At 35.9% G+C, this 16344-nt stretch overlaps 1 protein-coding gene across 1 annotated transcript in view; it reads left to right on the top strand.

Annotated features, from left to right (window-relative positions):
- SCN9A (sodium voltage-gated channel alpha subunit 9) overlaps positions 1-16344 on the top strand; it is a 158179-nt gene that overhangs the window by 69573 nt on the left and 72262 nt on the right. Inside the window, exons 3-11 of the mRNA XM_082395215.1 lie at positions 37-154; positions 503-593; positions 1155-1283; positions 2735-2826; positions 3815-4024; positions 9944-10007; positions 11264-11405; positions 13484-13690; positions 15333-15620. Of these exons, the coding sequence (XP_082251341.1) occupies positions 37-154; positions 503-593; positions 1155-1283; positions 2735-2826; positions 3815-4024; positions 9944-10007; positions 11264-11405; positions 13484-13690; positions 15333-15620 (1341 nt within the window). The remainder of the gene's footprint in view (positions 1-36; positions 155-502; positions 594-1154; positions 1284-2734; positions 2827-3814; positions 4025-9943; positions 10008-11263; positions 11406-13483; positions 13691-15332; positions 15621-16344) is intronic.

Consider the following 16344-nt stretch of genomic DNA (forward strand, 5'->3'; position numbering starts at 1 on the left):
GTCTCGATTCATACTGTTTTCTTTTTGCTCTTGCAGACTTTCATAGTGTTGAACAAAGGGAAAGCAATCTTCCGTTTCAATGCCACACCTGCTTTGTACATGCTCTCTCCTTTCAGTCCTCTCAGAAGAATATCTATTAAGATTTTAGTACACTCATATCCTTTTTAAAATGCTTACTTACAATGGTTCTTTAAAATGCAGTTTTTGTTATTTTTTTAAAATATAGATTTTAGTCCTTTTGTACCTGAAAAGACTCTGGTTTACCAATCTCAATATAATTTGGTGTAGATCTGTGAGTAGATTGGGAGAATGGCAATTTTAGTATTTTAGGAAAAATTGCTTTTGTCTGTTACTACCTTGTTCAAAGAGATTTTTTTTTAAGTCTATAGACGTGCTTAGAATTTTTTTCTAAGGAAATATTGTTAGCATTTCAACAAATGTCTTTACCGAATATTCAAAGTTCCTACCGTGGTCTTTTATCATATTCCTTGATTCTAAGCTACCGCATTCAGCATGCTTATCATGTGCACTATTCTGACGAATTGCATATTTATGACCATGAGTAACCCTCCAGATTGGACCAAGAATGTAGAGTAAGTGGGTTTAAGTACATTTTAATATAGTCTTAGTATGGTCATTTTTATCCTTTCCTTTTTATACCAGGAAGTTATTGCATCTATAAAAGTTGTGGTGTTTATCTTCCCATGTTACATAGTTGCTTTTCTTTCAATTTTTTCTCCCCTACAATATTAACCTGCTAATATTAGAATAGAATAATACATGCTACAGTCTTTTCTAGAAAAAAGAACTTATCAGATACCCTGCTTTGTTCTTAGACATGTCACATATCTCTTGTCCTTGGGTATATTTCTGATAGGAACAATACAGGAATTTTCTAGGCAGATCTAATACCTGTGTTCTTAGTAATTTTTAAATACCTCTACTTTCTGAGAGTGTTTCTGATATGTACATTTTAAGATTTTCTGGAAAGCCCTTTACTGTAGTTTATTCTAATAGTTAGAATGGGTCCATAAACCAACGGCCATACTCCAATAGATGCCTTCCTTTGGTTAATCAGAAAAAATTAATTATAAAGATTCACATGGTATTGTATTCTTTTCGCACTTAATATCCCAATGGATTCTTGTGCCTAGGTACACTTTTACTGGAATATATACTTTTGAATCACTTGTAAAAATCCTTGCAAGAGGCTTCTGTGTGGGAGAATTCACCTTCCTTCGTGACCCTTGGAACTGGCTTGATTTTATTGTCATCGTTTTTGCGTAAGTACTTTCAGTTTTTTGAAATGCCAGACTCATGAAAGTCTCAGACAGCACAGTATTCCAGTAAGAACAGACTTTTGGGGTTTGACTTTTCCTGCATATAATGGTTGCATTTAAAGGATACTGTATGAAAGTTAGTCATCAAAAAAATATTAATATTTTTTCAGATAGAGGATTTTCTACTCAAAAGTGTATGACATCATTAAGATAGATGATCTTCCTCCATGCTCAGTACTTGGATAGATAATATATGTGGTGCCAGTTAGGGTCACACTTTTTCCAAGTTCTTATTTAAAATCTGGTAAAACCTATAAGAAAAACAGAAAAAAACTCAGGCATTTATTATAAGTATGGTGCTCTTTTTTTTTATTAACCTATATTATTCAAAAGCTAATAAGTATATTAAAATATAGAAATAAATCTTTTTATAAGGGCTGTCACTGCATACTAAACCTAACATTAATGCATTGTGTATGCATTACATAGGCAACCACAGTTTATTTTCAAGGGAAAAGTATCACATTAAGATATAATTTTAATTTATTCATATTGCTGCCCTTTTCCTAAATATATTTGTCAGAAACATTTCTTTATTTTTTAAATCTCAAACCTAGATACAGTATTTTCCCTCTGTCATTTTGAATTGTAAAAGTAATACATGTTCATTGGAGGGATTTAGACAGTACAGAAGGGTCTTGAGATTTCTAGTCTCCAATTCCCGCACACCTGCCCCACCTCTTTGTCCTTCAGGCTGGCTCTTTTTGTGGTCATATAAGACTGCTGTAGTGCCACCCACCACCTGCTAAGACAACACTGTGTCAAAGAAGGCTGGATCTTCTCAGGGGTCTCCTTTTTTAAATTTATGTGCCATAAACTTTACCATTTTTAAAGTATAAAATTCAGTGTTTTGTAGTATGTTCACAAAGTTGTGCAACCATCACCACTCTCTAATTCCAGAATATTTTCGTCACCCCAGAAAGCAGTCACTTCCATTCCCTTCTCCCCCCCAGTCCCTGGAAACCACTCAACTGTGTTCTGTCTCTGTGGATTTGCCTGTTCTAGACATTTCACATGAATGGAATCATGCACTATGTGGCCTTTTTGTGTCTGGCTTCTGTTAATTAGCATACAGTTGTCAAGGTTTGCTGCTGATATTTTATAGAATATTAAATATCTATATTATCATAATATTGAAGTTTAGTAATTGAAGCATTTAATTGTTTATTTAGGCATTTATGTGTATGAAACCATTTTAATAATACGTTTGTATTTTGCTCACATCAAATGACTCAAATCAAATCAAATTAAATTAGTAATGATAGAAACAAAAGACTTGCAGAACTATAAATTTAAATAAGAAGTTCCAAACGTAGGAAACACCTTGACTAAAGGCACAGGTAAGTATCATAGACTTTATCTAAATTCTGAATAACTCTGATTTAATTCTACAGGTATTTAACAGAATTTGTAAACCTAGGCAATGTTTCAGCTCTTCGAACTTTCAGAGTGTTGAGAGCTTTGAAAACTATTTCTGTAATCCCAGGTAAGAAGTAATTGGTGTGAAGCATTAGGCCACTCATAACTCCAACTATTTGGGAGTTGTTCTTTGTTTGTGTGTGTGTTGTTACCGTGTTTGTGTGTAAACTCCCCTATTACAGATATGTGACAGAGTTTGTGGACCTGGGCAATGTCTCAGCGTTGAGAACATTCAGAGTTCTCCGAGCTTTGAAAACAATTTCAGTCATTCCAGGTGAGAGTGGGGTTAAACACCGGGGCTGACTTTGATCTTTTGAAGGAAAAACAAGAAAAACTTTCTCTTATGCAATTTTAATTAAATTTGATCTCTTATGGTTTTCACAGTCGTTATTAAAAGTCAGCCTTTGAGTTTAATCAGTTGCATGAGTCTTAGACGATGAAGATGGCCATTTGGTTCACATCTCAACTTGAAATTTTCCCTCCTGTCTAACAGTTCATTTTCCATTTTGCTTATCCAGGAATGAAAATTTCAATTTGTTTTATTGCTTTTCATATGGTTAAGAAAAGAGATGTAAAATATCAGCATGGGGAGGATTGCATGACATAATGTTTTTTTCTTTCCTCAACAAACCATTTCTTAACTGAAAATTAGTAAGTTGTCACTATGTGCTGCAATTCAGCCTCTTTTTTGTTTTGGTGTCATTATAAAGAGATGTTTTGTCTGACAAACATTCACTGAATTGACACTTTTTAAAAATTATTTTTTCAAGTGAGTGTGGATATGGTTTGAGCAACCAAATTATTCATTTTGACAGTTTGGTTATTCTCTTGAAATATTTTAAAGTTTTTAATCACTTGCTGTAATATACAGAAACAAAATATATAAAACAGCAAGTCCACCCTTTTGAGCTGGTAGACTTTTTTCCAACTAGGTTATTTAAGATCATTGATTTGATAAAATGCATGCATTTCTAGGAAAGCTTGTGTTTTGTTTTCGTTTCTCATTCAGAGGCTTTATTTCATTTTGAACACCTATTTCTCCTCCCCGTATTCAGGCCTGAAGACCATCGTAGGGGCCCTGATCCAGTCTGTGAAGAAGCTTTCTGACGTCATGATCCTGACTGTGTTCTGTCTGAGCGTGTTTGCACTGATTGGGCTGCAGCTCTTTATGGGCAACCTGAAGCAAAAATGTGTGCGGACTCCACTTGAAAATAATGAAACAATAGAAAGCATATTGAATACTCTCGATGAAGAAGACTATGGAAGTAAGAATGCCCCTGTAGTTATTAATAGGTTGAAATAAGGCTAAGAGCATTGTTCTCTTCTGGCAATGAAATGTTGCTTTCATTTTAATTATTTCAAAATCACTCAAATATAGAGAAAGTTGCTACAATGTGAATTTGGATCATGTTATATTTTCATAAATTTCCCTCAATCTAAGCTTTCTAGCGGTTCTGGTATTAAGAACATGGGATAGTTCCATAATTCTCAATTTCTGTAAGATAAAAAAGAATAAGTTTGCTCTAGAAAAATAAATTTAGCTATGAATTAATGATATTGACCATTAAATTTCATAAGTTATATATTTATATACTGTAGTTTTATTGAGTAATTTATACTTATGTTTATTTTATAGTATAATTTTTTATATAGTAATATAATTATATTTTTACCCTTGTATTTTTCTTATAACTATAACATTGTACAGTCATGTTATTCATGTTATAATGATAATATTATCACATATTAAAATGTTTGTCTCAATAATATTTCTAAAGATTTGTATAAGCAGAACAGTTTATGCAGCTTTATCAGCACTATCCTCATACTATAACCAATGATGAGTTTTACAGCTCTTTCTAATGGCTTCCCTCAATCTAGCTAATGATCATCAAAGTTTAATTCATCAGAACTAGTTCTGTAGATACCATTTAAGACGATCTGTACACACAGTCTCAGAAGTCTACTTAATTCACAAGTGTATTTTAGAGTATCTTACAGAAAGCATAAACGTCATGTTTTCTAAATAGTTATCCCCTAACACAGTTTCTCTCACCAGAGCTGATGAGTTTGGGTGAGAATGAAATCTAGCAAGATTGTAATTTCTGTCTAACACCTGCAGTGTGTCTGTATGATGTTGCCCACGTGAACCCATAAACCTTAATAATTAGATCCAGAGGTAAGGTGGACATGCAAGTGCCTTTGATAGAAGGAGATCAGGGAATAAAGGTCAGGTGTTAATTCTCCTTAAATAATAAAGAGTCGTATACATCTTTTTTTTTTTTTTTTTTTTTTTACTTAATGTGTTTTTTCCTACTCACTGAGGAATATAAAGGCAAATAAAACCTAGCTAATATAGTAAAAGACTGTAAATAAAGAAAACTGAAGAAAAGGAAGCCTAAAACAAGAAAACTGAAGGTTTTCAAAGTAAAATTTTTAATGTATATTTTTTTTACTACCAGCATTTGATGAGGAATGTAGCATATTTTCCTTTCCTTTTCTTTAATTTATTTTTTCAGCTTCTGATTTTTATTAATATGATCTTAAATTTTATTCCTAGTTTCCAAAGGATTTTATTTCTTAATTTATGTACCATGCAAGTTATAGAGCTTACAGGTAATTGCTGACATTTGTACTCTGTTTTATGAATCAGTTTACAGCACTTACTTAAACTTGACTTTTTTTTAACTAGGATCATTACCAGTCCTTTTATTCTGAATCTTGGTCTCATTCCTGAGTTCATGCTTTGAGTGATTTTTAACCTTCTGGAATTGCTTCAAGCAATTTTTTTCAAAAGGAGTAGAAAAAGCTCTTGGATTTTGCAGTGTATCTTCATATTGCATTTACACATGAGTGAATGACAGCTTAGCTAACAATGAAATTTTATACCACAATCTTCTCCCTCAACTCTATACATTATTCTTGATTTTCTTCTGAAATATAGTTTCACAGCAGAGATGATTGTGTTAAGTCCGAGTTTGGTTTCCCACCTGTTTTCTGTGTCATAGAAGCCCAGTCTCACTGCAATATTAATTCAAGTATTCATTTATCACATGGGTTTATTGAGTGCTTCCCTGAGCTAAGCATTGTACAAGTTTCTGGACCTGTAGCAGTGAGTATGATAACCTCAGCCCCTGCATCCACAGAACTTATCTTCTAGGGTAAAAAGAGTAAAAGGAGGGGAACAGACCAATAAGAAATATTGCAAGTTATAACAAATGCTATGCAAAGAAAATAAATCTCAGGGGCTGAGATACCAACTAAATGAGAAGCCCTCTCTGAGGAGGTGGCATTTAAGCAGAGATCTAAAGGATGATAAGAAGCCATAAAATAGTGTAAGTGTAAATGGGGGCTGTTCCTTGAATTAGAAGGAAGAACTTGTGGGAAAGCCCTGAGACAAGAAAGAGTATCATGTGTTTAAGGAATGGGAAAATAGCAGTGTGGTTAGACTTTAGCAAAGGAGAGGCAGAATGGCAACAGAGAAAGTTAGAGAAAAAGGCAGGGGTCATATCATGAAGAATGTCTTAGCCCATGGAAAGGAATTTGAATTTTATTTTAAATGCAGTGGTTTTAATCACTTTACCCTATGGGGAGCTGATTGGGTAAGAGTAGATGGTAGATTGGAATAAGGAAGACCAGTTAGGATGTTGTTTCTATCATTCCAAACAAGACAAGATTGTGGTTTCATCTAGAGTGGCGGCAGAAGGTGAAAAAGGTGAGTTCAAAATGACACCTATAGAACTCGCTGATGAATTAGAGAGGAGAGAAGGGCTTGGGGATCTCGTCTAGGTTTCTGGCACAGTAACTGGATAGGTGGCAATGGGAAGTGAGGGAAGAGTGGGCAGGTTTGTAGGAGAAAGTCACTATTAACCAGTTAAAATTGAGATGTCATTGGGACATCCAAGTGGAGATAGAAAGTAGACAATTGGGGATTTAAACATAGAGATCAGAGGAACTGCCTAGTTTGGAGATATACGCTTCGAAGTAATCAGCAGAGGGAAAAGATATGTACACACATACACACATCCTTCTGAAAACCCTGATGTTTATAAGTAGGTAGAGAATGGGAAATCTGGTGTTTAAAGCAAATTTGGTGTTTAGAAGATGCTCATCTCTACAACCTTAATGTCTAGAAGGCAGGTAGAGAGGAGGACCCCAAAAAAGATGCAGTGAAAGAGTGGCCAGTAAAGCAAGAAGCAAAGGTATAAGTTGGAAAACCAAGAGAAAAATGTATGTTGAGAAAAAGGGAGTGCTTGTGTTGAATGATGCTGCAAGATCAAGGATTAAGATCAAGATCAAGGATGATGAGGATAGAGAAATGTATGTTAGCTTAAACAACATGGAAGTCATTAGAGACTTTCATGAGCAAATTCTAGTAGAGCGGTAGGAGCACAGGGTTGGACGAAGGTGGTGACGGGTGAATAAGATGTCAGGAAGAAGAGAAGACAGTATGTGTAGACAGTTCTTCCAAGAAATTTGGCTGTAAGGGAATCAGACTAACAGGGGCAATGGCCAACATTTTTTTAAAAGATGGATTTTGATAAGGATGTTTTTCTAGTTTTAGAAATGAATAAGTAGTAAAATATGGATTAATAATTCAGGAGAGTGGGGGAGGGCAAGTCCTTGAGAAAGTGGGAGAGCGAAGGGGAGAGACATATCCACCATAGAAGCAGGAGGAAAGATGGAAAAGCAGGCTCCAGCGTAATCAGAGGAGGATTAAGTCAAGCCCAGTGGCTTTTATTTCCACAGAAAAGTGCGAGATGGGATCATTGGCTGGGAGTGCAAAAGAGGAATTCTTCTCTTGGTATTACATTTTCTCTTTACATGTTAACCTTAAATTCTCTTGAGGCTAATTATCCTAATAATTTACTGTTTATTTGTTTGGGAATTATTTTCAAGTGTTCTACAAGACCAGAGTAGTTCACTCTCGCTCATGGCTTCACCTTTCATCATTCGTGTATTGAATTGACTATGTTAGCCCTGCAACATGCCCGTACAGGCAGCTCTAGAGCCCACTTTTATAAATCAGCTCCTCAGTGATTGGTAAATGTGAACTGGTATTTCTTTAAAGGATAACGCTAAAGTAATCCTTCCATAATAAAAATATCTCAGAGGTTTATGTATAAAACATTGCATGATAACCTCCTCCATCGTCATTCTGCCATGCCTACCCTCCCTAAGGCACAGGATTTTTTGCAAAAATGAACACTGTGAGAGTTTTTACCCCAAACTAAGAGGACTTATTGGTTTATTTGTGTCTTCTAAGATTTGTGTCTTCTACATAAGACCAAACGATGGCATATAAGTCAGTTAGTCTTATCTGAAGTTGTCTAATAAGAGCTGCTGCTCTTTGAGCATTGATGTAGAACGTGTGGGTCACTGTGTTAAGTGTTTTACATGCAATGGCCTATTAGTACTAATTCAACAGCTCTACAAAGTAAGTGTTCTTATCCACATTTTACAGATGCAGAAGCTAAATCTTAAAGTGATAAAATAATTTACCTACATAGGAAGGGGTAGAAACAATATTCAAATCCAAGTACATCTGACTTCAAAGTCTTCGTTCTGCTGTTACTCCAGAGCCTCCTAGAAATTACATCTTTATTTATTTTGACTTGAGCCAAATAGGAAGTTGGGCCCTTATTAAAAAAAATTCTTTTTGTCCTTTATACCTTTACTGTATACGTTTGGATCAGCCCCCTGTATTAAGAATAAGTCATTATAGTAAATAAAGGAAGAGTTATGAGTTCCTTTACACCTGAAAATGGGCACAAAGGGTACCATGAAAGGGGAAAATGTACATTTATTTCAGTTCTGTATCCTCAACATCCAGAACTTAGTAAGTCCTAAATAGATGTTGATTGATGAGTAAACAATGAGAGAATTTCAGAAAATAAATTTCCTTCACTTATAGTGTTGCCTTGCCAACTGTACCCCTTCTGGAATACTTGGGGCTGAGCTGGGGGCTCTTTTCCTTCCCTTTCCCTCCCTTCCCTCCCCTTCCCCAGCTCCACTTTCTCTCTGGGTTAACTCATCGGGTCCCATGGCCTGACGATGACGCCCATCTTTGTATCTCCATAGTTGATACCTTCACTGACCTCAAGACTCATATCAATCCAGTCACTTACTTGACAAATATAATTTAATACCTAATAATCATCTCACGTGGAGCACAGCTAAAACAGAGCTCCTGGTTGTCCTTCAGGCCATTCCTTGCCCCACTCGTCCTTATCCCAGTAACTGGTACCACTCTTGACCAGTAGATCCATCCTTGTGTCTCTTCTCTTCCACACACCCCACATGCACTCCGTCAACACATCCCGTCCACTTGATTCTATCCCCTTCTCTCCGTATCCACGGCTACTCTCTAAATCGTAGCCATGTCACCTGTCACTGTAGTCACTTAGCTTGTGTCCCTGCTTCCACACTTGCCCTCCTATAGCCCATAGTCCACAGAGCAGCCACAGCAACATTCAAAAATGTTAATTATTGTCTCACATCTCTACTTCCTACTTCTATTACTTCCTATCATACTTACAATCCAAACTCCTTTCCATGGCATGCAAAGCCTTGCTACATGGCCCCGGCCCACCTCTGACACCACAATCCTCCCCACTCACTGCACTATAACTGGGCTGGCCATTTTGCTTTTTTGTTTCCATATACCAACTTCACTTCTACCTTGGGGTTTTGCTCTTTGCTCTTGACTCTGTCAAGATGTCTCACGAGGGTCCTCGAATGGCTGGCTTCTCTGTAGCATTTAGGTTCCAGCTCGAATGTCATCTCTTTAGAAAGGACTTCCCTGACCACATTTGGTCACATTGTCTTAATTTATTTTCTTTAGGGCATTTATCCCTATGAGAAAATACCTTGTATATTTACTTATTTACTTGTTCAGTGTCTTTCTCCATCCCCAACCTCCACCCTTACCTAAAGAAAGCTTCATAAAATTGATTATCTTATTTATCATGTTTGTCATCGTATTCACTGCCTCGCCCATAAGAGGTTATCAACAAATATTTGAAGGAGAATATATAAGGATACAATAAATAGATGAATGCCTATTGCCTGGCACTGGGCCTGAATATGTTTGTAAATGTGTCTATATTAATTAACTGACCTGCTGTGTCACTCTTAAAGCTTACACTCCATAATGTTATATTGTTCAATTTCTTCCTAAACAGAATATTTTTATTACTTGGAGGGATCCAAAGATGCTCTCCTTTGTGGTTTCAGCACCGATTCAGGGTATGTAATATTTGTTTTCAGTTTAGTCCAAAGGCTGGGGGAAAAAAGGAAAATCAAACTCAATCAGTTTGCTAATAAGAACCTTTGATTCTATATTATTTTCATATATTTCATGGCATTTTTGGACTCATTCTGTCGCACAGTGAGTCCAAACTTTAAAACTTTCATGGTTAATGCATACCATGCATTTGAAAGCAATACTTTGAGGTAGTGCTTGAATTAAAACAAGATACAAATCATATACATCCTAAGAAAGTAGAAAAAAATTACTTCCAGAAAACCCCACCAAAAGTTGGTTGGATAGTTTCCAACCTTTCTTCTTTCTGGGAAGAAGAGTGACAAAATCAACTTTTCTTTCCATCCCCAAATTATACTCATTCTCCCATCAAGTATGGTTCATAGGTGACAGAATGCAGTGACAGTTTGGCCACTCTAAACAAAAGGATCCCATGGACTGGGGTAAAGATATTTTAAGAATGTCGTATTTATGTAAGTACCCATTTTGCTCTTTCTCGCACACATCGACTTTATTTCTGCTGCAGGGCCTTTGTTCTTGCACTCCCCCCTGCCCAGGGGCTCTGTGTACACTGGGAACATAAAAATAAACAAGATAAGGTTGCTGCTCCTAAAGACACCTCAGAACACTGTGTTTATTTGACATCATGGATACCAATCCACTAATTTTAAAAAGAAAAAAAGTCTTAAACTAGAAATCTCTATGCACTTACACAATTGCTATCTGTTGACTGTTCTTGATTCTAATTCACCCCAAGAATAATTTGGGGAGACACAGTTTTATTAGAGGCCTATATATCAATCTTTATGGGCACAAGAACTACTTTATGACATCTGGTGAAAGTTTCCAAGTCTTAATGATTGATGATGATGATACTAGTAGCAGCTACCATTTATTAAATGCTTTCTATGTGCAGGAACTAGGCTAGGTAATTTGCATACATTATCTTCTTTAAACTTAATAACAGTCTTAACCTTTGGAGGTAGGTATTATTATCTTGTCTCACAGAAAGAAGGAACTGGGCCTTGGAGAATTTAAGTAATTTGACAAAGTCAACAACTAGTAAAAAGTAAGGATGGGATTCAAACCCAGTTCTTGCTGGCTCCAAATAATGTGTTCTTTATCATTATTCAATATTGTCCCCCTGGAAAGGAAACCTTGAATTTCCGACTTCTCTGTAGTACCCTTTAGCTTGCATCCTGAAGGTACTCTGACTTATGATATCCTTTTTCACATGTAGTCAGTGTCCAGAAGGGTACACCTGTGTGAAGGTTGGCAGGAACCCTGATTATGGCTACACGAGCTTCGATACTTTCAGTTGGGCCTTCTTAGCCTTGTTTCGGCTAATGACCCAGGACTACTGGGAAAACCTTTACCAACAGGTGAGTGCCAAGAGAAACATTCATTGCGTTCATTGCACAAAAATCTGATGTATGTTCCTTACCAGCTTTATATATGAGATGTTTTATTCAATTTATAATGGAGAAAACTCTATTGTCTTAGTACTAAAATTAGACATGTTCTATTTCCAGCACTATTAGAATGGATAGTTCTTAAATCATGAATTATTTTCTTACTCTTCTGGGGTTTTGGATCTCTAGATCTCTTTCCCCCTTTCTGAATATAGCATCCCACGGGGTCCTAGGTAAATAGCAAGAAATATACTGTAATGTTCTCTCACAGCACTCCTACACACGCTATGCTTTCCACACTTGCCTCCCTGTCTGCAGTGCCCTAAACACCAGGCTCTCCTTTGCTCACTGTTCTTTATTTTGTGCACTCCCATGTACAGTTGTTCTGGACTGAATAGTATCTCCCCCAAATTCATATGTTGAAGTCCTAACTCCCAGTACCTTAGAATGACTATATTTAGAGTTAAGGCCTTTAAAGAGGTAACTAAGTTAAAATGAGGCCATTAGGGTGGGTCCTAAACCAATCTGATGTCCTTATAAGAAGGAAATATTAGGACATGAGTAGCGATACACACAGAGAGAGAGAAAATACCTTGTGAGGACTCAGTGAGAAGGTAGCCATCCACAAGCCAAGGGGAGAGACCGCAGGAGAAACCAAACCTGCCAATACTTTGATCTTGAACTTCAATCCTCTAGGACTGAGAAAATAAATTTCTGTTGTTTAAGTTACCCAATTTATAGCATTTTGTTATGGCAGCCTGAGCAAACTAATATGAGAATGGAAGACTCAATTCATGTCTCTGAGTTTTTCTCTCTCAACTCACTTGTTCCTTCTTCTATACTTCCATGCCCTTTGACTGTTCTTCAGTTTATAGCATCCATCTCTTGTACTGGAATTCTTCATTCATGTGACCATCTCCTCTCTAACTTACATGTGATCCTCTTGGGATTGTGGCTCTATCTTTTCACCTATATGTTATCAGTACCCAACCCCAAGAGGAAGGAGACCAAAAATGATTATTCTATATTATAAAAAATAATGACTCACTTCTCAAATTGCTACAGATTCTTCTTTTGGCCTGTTTTATGTCTATTTAATTTCTGAGAATATTATAAATGAATGTAGAAATTATATAAAAATCTTACTTCACGGGAAAAGAAAGAAATACAAATGACTTTTTAAGTATGCAAAAAGATACTCACCTTTACTGCAAATTAAAACTGGAGTGACATATAACTTTTCACCTGTCGGATCACCAAAATCAAAAAGTTGATCAAAAGAGGGATACTGTCTGACTAGATGTGGGGAGGTAGACTTTCTCACACATTTCTGGGAACCACTGGAGAAGATATCATGGCAATTTCTATGAAAATTAAAACGAATATACCTGTTGACCTAAGAATTCCACTACAAAGAATTTATCCAAAAGAAGAAATCAGTAACAACAGTAACTGATAGAAAAGGCAATTGAGTTACCAGGCATCAGAGATAGAATAAAGAGACTTATTTTTCATTTAATATCTGTTTGTACCATTTGAATTTTTTACCATGTATTACATTTAAAAATTTTTAATAAATGTTAATTAAAAATACATAAAAGATGAATGCATAAGTTCATATAATAAGGCTATCTACCTTGTATTAACATAATCATTAATATTTCTTAAAGATACAATTTTATCAGTAAATGATACTATGGAAATTATCTAGTCCTATAATTTGAAAATGAGTAAAGCAGCTAGTTTTTGAGTAATTTTCAGATTAGGGGAGAAAAAATCCAGGGTTATTATTATGCTTACTAATAGTCAAGAATCATACTTAATTTTGGTACAAGCTTAATTAATTGCTATATCTTTTGTACTGAAAAAGTGTGTATTTTCATACTGACTGTTTTCGATGAAGATACAATTTTATTCCTTTATATTTTTGATAACATGAGAGTATACAGAACTGTATGATTTACATACCTAATATGCCATTCAAGTTGAAATGATTTAACAGAAAAACCCTTTGTGTTATTAAAATAATAATTTCCATTTTTCCCTAGACACTGCGTGCTGCTGGGAAAACCTACATGATCTTCTTTGTTGTGGTGATTTTCCTGGGATCATTTTATCTAATAAACTTGATCCTGGCTGTGGTTGCCATGGCCTATGAAGAACAGAACCAGGCAAACATCGAAGAAGCTAGGCAGAAAGAGTTAGAATTTCAACAGATGTTAGATCGACTTAAAAAAGAGCAAGAGGAAGCTGAGGTATTGTTATTTGATTTAAACTTCTTCCTAGAAGTAGAAAAGCAGAGGAAACAGCAGAAGCCCTGTGGCCTATGCTCAGCCTTCCCTGGGGAGATTTTCCTTCCTGGTTTCCTTTCATTTTTATAAATGAAAACTGAATTTTCATTCTGGTGTGGTCAAAGGAAGCAATTCTGGATTGAGTTAGAACTGACATCTGCCCCATTCCACCTTCCCACATAATCAGCTCACTCCAGCACGGAGAATGTTCTAATCTCTTCCTCTTAAACCTGTTACTCACAATTCCTCTGTGTGTATGGCATTATGCAAAGTCCCAAAATATATATGTTGTATTTCCCCATTGTACACAAATGTATATGTTGTATTTCCCCATTGTACACAAATGTTTAGGGAAAATTATTTGATGTTAAAGTTAGATACTCTGTGAGGTAGAAAGCAAAATGTTCATCAGTTTTGGTTAGTGTTGCAAGGATTTTAAGATAACGTATGAGATGTTAAGAAAATCATACTTATGATTGTGGCCACTTTAGGTTAAGTCACAAATTCTTGAGGATTTCTCCTTACTCCTTCCTCCAAAGGGGTACTTCAGTGGAAAAGTTTGAGGAGGCTTGTACTAAGAGAACCAAAATTTCAAATATTCCACACGTGTTTGACCTAGCAAATCTCTTCAAGCAACCTAACCTATTTGGGGGAGGGTAATAATCTGTGATGCGGAGAAACTTTGAAGCAGAAAGATGTTCAGGACAGTATTTTAATAATATTAAAAATAAGAAAGCATTTATATTTCCAAAAATTAGAAAATGGTTAAGAAGACTATGATATGTTTGTGTCGTGGAGTATTATTCGGCCATAAAATGATGTGTTTTAATAATATTATGACAGGAAAAGGTGTTAATATAACAATATATTAAGTTGTAGAATACAAAATAGAATATAGGATACAAACAATTTAAAAATTATATATATAAAGAGTGGAAGAAATGTTAACACCAATTATTGCTGGGATGTAGGTTTCTGACTGATTTTTGTTTTTTATTCACAATATCTTTATTTTCCAAATTTTTACAAGGATCGTTTTATTTTAATAATAAAAATTTAATTTTTATAAAAGGGGTAGCACTAGGCTATCCCAGGAATTTCCTAGAGAACCCCTAAAAGGCTCTTTCATTTTCTTGAGATATTATTCTGTAATAATTTATTTTATTTGCAAATAATTCATTCTTCATTAAAGTATAGCGGTACCTGAATTTATTGATAATATTGAGTTAATTACCCGAACAAGATATACAAATGAATTATCACATGGTTTATGTGTTTTATGACCCAGAATTACCTAAAATTAAAACTTTTACATATACAATTTAAAATTCCACATATACTACTTAAATTGCTTTACTATATAGTAATAGTATGTAATAGTTTAATTCCAAGGCACAGTATGGCTTTATTACAATGCAGGAAAAGCAATAAACATATATTTTGTAAGCTCTCTATTCAGAGTGCAAAGAAAACGACATTACTTCCCTTACAAGGGACGTGATTACATGAACAGTGTAATTGAATTTGTAGTAACCAGATGCCCCATAATAGGGTTTCCCAGACTTTGGAAATGACTCACTGTGTGTGTGACCTCTTGGTGCAACAGGCAATAGCAATGGCAGCAGCTGAATATACAAGCATTGAGAGAAGCCGGATAATGGGCCTCTCTGAGAGTTCTTCCGAAACATCCAAACTGAGCTCTAAAAGTGCTAAAGAAAGAAGAAACAGAAGAAAGAAAAAGAGTCAAAAGAAACTCTCCATTGGGGAAGAAAAGGGAGATGGTGAGAAATTGTCCAAATCGGAATCCGAGGAGAGCATCAGGAGAAAAAGTTTCCACCTTGGTGTTGAAGGTCATAGGCGAGCACGTGAAAAGAGATTGTCTACCCCTAACCAGGTACCACTGACACCATCACATGCATATCACCAGAGGTGGCATCATAGAGAAATGTGTTCTATCTGAGGGAAGGGACCTCAGGAGAGGAGTGAGTTGTTGTTGTAGCCACTGACTACAGAACAAGACCCACATCTTGTCAACGCCATGGACTGGCTTCACCTCAGTCCTACCTTTCTCAACCTTCATGTACCCTCAGTCCCCCATGATTGTTTACTCTCACCTACATGCCCAGTATTTTCATTCCTTTATTACTTGGTACACATGGTTTCCTCTAAGTGGGATGATTTTCTTCCTTGTTTTCCTCCTGGCATAGGACCACCCATTCTTTACCCATTAGCTCAGGTGCCACCCATCCACAAAGATTCCTCTGTCCTCGCCACTCTTCCCAATCTGCTCTTCAGTTACCCACTCAGAATTCCTATCCTTTTTCTCTACGTCATCATTTAAAAATTCTATCTTCTACTACTTAAGTCTGTAAAACCCTTCCAGATATATACAAAAATAAAAGTCCCTGCCTTCAAAGATTTCATAATCTGGTTGGGGAGACAGAACTTGAATACATGTGATATCAATAAAAAGAAATATGACAAGAGCAGTCCAAGCTAGTTTTAAGGTAACGACCTTGTCATACCCATTTGCCATGATTCACTATGCCTACCACCTTGTCCTGTACATAGCAAGCACTAATGTTTATTCAATTAGATACTTCCGAAGAATATGCAGT

This window comes from Balaenoptera borealis (genome assembly GCF_965194805.1).
Source record: "Balaenoptera borealis genome assembly, chromosome: 6".
Classification (NCBI taxonomy): Eukaryota; Metazoa; Chordata; class Mammalia; order Artiodactyla; family Balaenopteridae; genus Balaenoptera; species Balaenoptera borealis.